This window comes from Mustela putorius, unplaced genomic scaffold (genome assembly GCF_011764305.1).
Source record: "Mustela putorius furo isolate JIRA1106 unplaced genomic scaffold, ASM1176430v1.1 tig00003932_pilon_pilon_pilon:0A:0A, whole genome shotgun sequence".
Taxonomy (NCBI): domain Eukaryota; kingdom Metazoa; phylum Chordata; class Mammalia; order Carnivora; family Mustelidae; genus Mustela; species Mustela putorius.
In genome coordinates, this window is record NW_025422077.1 from 1,121,487 (window position 1) to 1,127,486 (window position 6,000).

General features: G+C 40.6%; 1 protein-coding gene across 1 annotated transcript in view; it reads left to right on the plus strand.

Moving 5' to 3' along the window:
- NEIL3 (nei like DNA glycosylase 3) overlaps nucleotides 1-4,533 on the plus strand; it is a 46,304-nt gene extending 41,771 nt beyond the window's left edge. The window contains 2 exon segments of the mRNA XM_045069428.1: nucleotides 2,310-2,484; nucleotides 4,069-4,533. Of these exon segments, the coding sequence (XP_044925363.1) occupies nucleotides 2,310-2,484; nucleotides 4,069-4,251 (358 nt within the window). The 3' untranslated portion in view covers nucleotides 4,252-4,533.
- The last annotated feature ends 1,467 nt before the right edge of the window (nucleotides 4,534-6,000 follow it).

The following is a 6,000-nucleotide window of genomic DNA, read 5'->3' on the forward strand; positions in this document are numbered from 1 at the left end:
GGTTACATTAACTCAGTGCCTCACAAGTTAATGTGCATAAGAATCATCGGGGAATCTTGTTAACATCCGGATTCCAACTCTGTGGGCAATCGCGAGCGGGGTGGGTAAGGCTCTCCCAGGTAATGCTGAGGCTTCTGGTCAGCGGTCTCCCCTCCAAGTACTGGGGATAAGATAGCATGTGGATATTTTTGTCTTTAACTTATACCAAGGAGGAAATGGAATGAAAGCCAGAAAATGGGGAACTCAAGGGGGTCACTGGGGCCTTTCTCCCTCCACCTTAATCCGCCCTTCCACCATGCCCTTCCCCTTAAAGCTCTACTAGTAAGAGAAATGGAAACCTTTCCTGGGTATTTGGAGCTCTGCAGATGTCTAGGTTGAAGCAAATGGGTTAGAAAATGTTCAACTCATTGTTACCTAAGGTAGTGACCTTCAAAATAATGTAGAAAACTGTGTTGGCCTGTGTGCATGTTTTCTGTAAGAAAGCATCATTTCGCTCCTTTCTATTAATGTTCTTTACCTTTTTACATTCTCTCTTAACAGTTTTTTTAAAAGCACGTTTATGATTCCCTTTGGTTTTGACATGTCTTGGCTACAACCACCTACAGATGTAGCTTCCCTGGAAGTCAAAGTTTTAATATCCCCTCTCTTGGAAGGGCCATTGGTAAAAGTGGAGGGAGTGTGGAAAAAGAAAGGCCTGTTGTCCTCAGGCTTTGCGATTTCAGGACGGTATTACCTCTGATTCTAAAATACTGGCTAGTGTCCCCCACCCTGAAGAAGGTAGCCACGAAAAAGTTGCTGGCAAAATATTTAACTGTAATGATTTCCTTAGCAACGCCTACTCCATGACCAGCTTCAGCAACGTATTTAAACATCTGTTTTATAAATGATTTCTTTTTTTTTTTTTTTTAAGATTTTATTTATTTGTCAGAGAAAGAGAGCGAGCACAAGCACGGGGAGCAGCAGGCAGAGAGGGAGAAGCAGGCTCCCCGATGAGCATGGAGCCAGATGTGGGCCTTGATCCTGGGACCCTGGGATCATGACCAGAGCCGAAGTCAGTTGGTTAACCAACTGAGCCACCCAGGCATCCTTTATAAGTGATTTTAAAACAATTTCACTGCAAATAAAAGACCTCATATGTCAGTTATATCTCAGTAAAACTGGAAAGAAAAAAAAACACCTCACACTTTGAACATTTCAATTGAATATGATACCTTGAAGCATCATTACAGGAGCAAGCATACGAAGAATGTAGTTTAGGAAGAAAGAAAAAGGGAAAACATTTATGATTTTTAAGTATTTTCTAAAAATTATTTAAGAGTGATTTTTATCCTGCCCTAGAAACTATTTAATAATGATATTTTAACCAAAACAAATGAGAGAGGATGAATTTTTTATCATTAAAAAGTTTTAAAATAGCCATATTAAGGGGGAGGACTTCTGGTTTTAATTAATGTAAGCTCTTCTCTTCAGCTGGTTTATTAAAAAGACTAGTTCTTATAAAGGTATTATTAAAAATATGCAAAATATTTTTTAAAAATTTAAAATAAATTTTAGTGAAGCTCCTTTTCCAAGAGAAAATTCCGCTTCTCCAGCTCACAGTAGAGGTCGGGCTTCTGACCTTTGTCCACGGTATGTGGGACTAACCTGCAGATACTCTTGATCCTAATTGTGGGGGAAAACAAAGCTTCCCTAGTAGCTTTACAGAACACACATTTCTGCTCTGCCAGGCAGCCTGTGCCTTGCTCTAATATGATTGCAACTATTATAGTAGCCTTGATCAAAAGAAAACATAGAAAATTGTCTTTAAAGTGGACAACAGAAAGGGTGACCTCGTTGGCTCTTGTTGGAGCCACTGAAGCGAGTTTGCTACAGGTGAGAAAATAATTAGAGGAGACTGACATTCTAGTTATTCGGTGGGGGGCGGGTGCGGGGAGCAGCGGACTTGAGAATATTTTAGGGGAAATCAAAGGGGCCACACTATAATCCTGAATGAGGGAAGAACTGGTATCACAAGTGAAACGTAAGTAAGGCGGCTATACTTCGTGCACACGTAAGGTGTTTTTGTACTTTAGAAATTCTAATTGCGTGCGTCGGGTGCACAGGTAGCTTTGGAAGTAAATTGGTTTTACCTGGGAAAACTAAGAATTCAAAAGGTGTCCCAGCATGTGTAATGACCTCCAGTGGACCATGGTCCACTTTTTGGTCCCGTGTCTTGGTACCAACAGAATTCTGACGCCGGGGGGGAGGTGGTGGGAACGGTCCCTTTAGCGCTGTTAACACTGTAGTAACTTTGTAACCTGTCATTTCAGTGAACTTGGAATTAAGCTGACAGATGGTACTTGGGCATTACATGCCGATCGGCCTCGCTGCAGTAAACACAGCCGCCGCTGCGTTCTCCGAGTCGTGCGGAAGGACGGCGAAAACAAGAACAGGCAGTTTTATGCTTGTCCTTTACCTAGAGAAGAGCAGTGTGGGTTTTTCCAAGTACGCGTAAGAGTTTTTTAAGCTCACGCTAGTGTAATTGAATACTTCCGTTATCAAAATGTAATGAGTAGTGGGGCCCCTGGGTGGCTCCGTCAGTTAAGTGTCTGACTCTTGGTTTCAGCTCAGGTCATGATCTCGGAATTGGGAGACCAAGCCCCAGATCAGGGCTTAAGATTCTTCTGCCCCTCCTCCCAGCTTCTCCAAAAAAAAAAAAAAAAAAAAATGCAATCTTTTTCCCAGTTTCATCTTGAAATTTTATTTTCTTTTTCACCTTTAAATTTCAAATAGGCACACTGACACTTCAGTCGGAAGCCTGAATGTTGAAGAACTTAAATTCAAAGAGCTTCATCAAAAGAAAGAAAGAAAACATAATCAAATAATAGCCATTCGATGATTCTAGTATGTCACATATGAGCCACGAGTGTAGATGTGTTGCCCTTGGTTTATAAAGATAGAAGGGTTTGAGTGATTTATGCAAGTGGCAAATAATCAAGATACAAACATGCTCTTCCTAACTTCTGCTACAAAACCCTGGGTTTGTGCACTGGATGGAAGTACACAGGAAAAATAGTTAACGTTCCTTGGGTTTACAGTGATCTTAGTAAGTCCTATTACACAAGCTTATACAGTAACAATGTAAGCGGAGAGCAGTTCGTCCCCCCTCCCCCGCTTGTGGATCTGCACGTGTCCCTGGAAATGAAGGTGGGAGAGAACACTAAAATCTGGGGTCCTTCTCCTTCCTCAGGCTCATCTTCTCTGTTTCTCAGGGTGTGAGCCTCTCATGTGCTGAGTATGATTCTAATGTTGAAAGATAGGTATTTTTCCAGTTGCATCTGGTGTGTAACTGAAAAAAAGAAAATACTGATCTGTTTCAGTGCTGGAGTAAAACATTGGGGGGTTGGGCTCATTGAGAAAGAAAATCTCTGTCTTCAGTGTGGTACCTTACTAAGGAATTTTCCAGCTTTAAATCCCTGCACAAGATGTAACTCTGCCCTCCTGAACTGTCACATATCCTCTTCAAGGAGATTTTGTGGATGTAATGAAAAAAAAATTAGGTAACAAGTTAATAATATCACAGCTGGCCCCCAAGCTCCCTTGAGGCCAAAATTTATAAGACTAGTACAAGGGAATCTGACTAAATTCATCCACATAATTCTGCATTGGATTCTTTCTTTTCCTAAGAGATGAAGGAAATTTAGTGTCAAATGTGTAACAAATCTTTGATCTTCATTGTTTGAACTGAAACAGACTGATAACAGAAATATGATGGCTTGACGGCAGGATTCTGATCGTTTTCAAATATTTTCCATAAAGAGGAAGGAACTCCTATAAGCACACCTTCAGACAAAGGGAACCTCAGTCATGGCAGTTTTCTGCGTAATTCAAGCAAATCTGTAGGAGATGCTTCTTACAGTCTATAAGCTTTTTTTAAGGGCCGGAACTAATGACCTGTGTCAATTTCACAATGCCTGATTCATAGTAGCAGGGAACGTGGGGTTCACTCATGATGTGCACCCAGGCTTAGTCTGTACGTATTTCTAACCTGCTCCTAAACTTGACAATCCTTCTGTTTTCACCCTGCAGTGGGCAGATTTGTCCTTCCCATTCTGCAACCATGGCAAACGCTCCATCATGAGAACCGTGCTAAAGATCGGACCTAATAACGGGAAGAATTTTTTTGTGTGTCCTCTTGGAAAGGCAAAACAGTGCAATTTTTTCCAGTGGGCAGAAAATGGACCAGGTGTAAAATTTATTCCGGGGTGCTAATATTTTCTCCTTCTGTAGAATATCTGGCATTTAATTTCTTCAAACCATATGTAACGTTTAGTCCCCTTTTGTTTAATAAGAAGGCTGTAGAATATCTGTGGCTCATTTTATAGTTGTTGCAATATTTGAGAGATTTTTTTTTTTAATGGGTGCCATGTTTCCATTCTATGGATGATTCTTTTACCCGGATGAAGACTGTGGGTGTTTCATCAGAAGTACTATATATTCTGTTTATCATGTATATATAGTGCAAGTAATGACAATAAAGTATTTTTAGTGTGCTGTTGGTCTCTTGTAACTTCTTTGGGGAAGGAGTGACTTTTTTTTTTTTTTCTTTTTTAAGAAAAAGATTATTAGTCCAATGAAAGAGCTGAGTCTCCTATCTGTAATGAGTAATATTCCGGGTTATCACTGCTCTTCACAGCATATGATGAAAGTACTTCTTGTTTTCTTAAATGAAATTTAAGGAAATGAAGTCTCCTTTAAGGAAAACAACACTTGCTGGTTTTTATTCTATTCCACAGACTTCAGGTTCCCTGTTAGGTGCTAGAGATAAGCCAAACACTTGGGTAACTTCAAATGCATTTTCCTAAAAACCTGTGGGGATTCAGAATATAAAAATAACATTTAGGAACAGAAGAAGCTAGATCTTTGCTAGAAGAGTTGATTTCAGTTTTTCTGATCTCAATTTTAATATCTGAAATTAATTATTTAAAAACAAGTCCATTTAAAAAGCTTAATATGTTAATTTTTTCCTCATTTTATCTTCCTTCTTTTTTTTTTTTTTTTCTTTTTTAAACCCCTCTCCCCCAGCCAACTTTAGTGCAGGTAACTGTATAATTATTTACCAAAAGAAAAGGAAAACTTAAGTCTTACATTACTTCTGCATGTTTGTGGAAAATTCCACTCAGAGCTGGTTCGGTCTATTAAAAAGATGTTTTAGAAAAGAAAAGGACTGCAGAGAAATGGCTTGACCCCTTTCCCATTCTGTCGCTACAATGTCCATACACAGCTCTCAAAGTCACCAGCATATGAAATTCTCCGCAAGGCCAGAGCATATGCTATATGGTCTTATCTGCATTTGAACTCTACGTTGAAGAGACGGACTTGGAACCAATCCAAGATCAGTGATCCCAACCCAAAGATCTCAACAGGACAATGACGACAAGGCAGACTCGGACTGGGCCGGACCACGGGTGAGCTCCGCTGACCTGGTGTGAAGTTCCCAGGTGTGCATTCAGAACAAAACTGCAGACTTCTTGTGCCCCAGGGTGGGGAAGCCCATTTCTAATGAGGCTTCCTTAAATGAGGAAAGTAACGCCAAGGAAATAGAGGCAAACGAAACAAAATCAATTTCAGCACGGTGCATATAGATACTTACCTGGTAAGAAACACGCAGGATTTGTACGAAGGAAATTTTCCTGAGGAGCATCAAAGAACCAGATGGACAGGCCAGACAGGATCTTTTTTAGAAAGAATGGGTGTTTGGAAAGTGACATTCATTCAGACCTACTTTGGAGTTTCAACTGCATCTCCCTTCAAAACCTCAAGGAGGTTTCTGTTTCCATGGTGGGGCAAGCTCTAACTGGACCCAACTCTAGTTTCTGGGCAACTGGATAACTAGGTTCCGCGGACACTCAACAACCATCTTGGTGAGTGAACCCCAGCTGGCAGATTCTGGAGAGGCAGAAGGTTTGGGAGACGCGACCAGCTGGCGGTAACTCGCCATGCACTACAGCTTTAATCCTG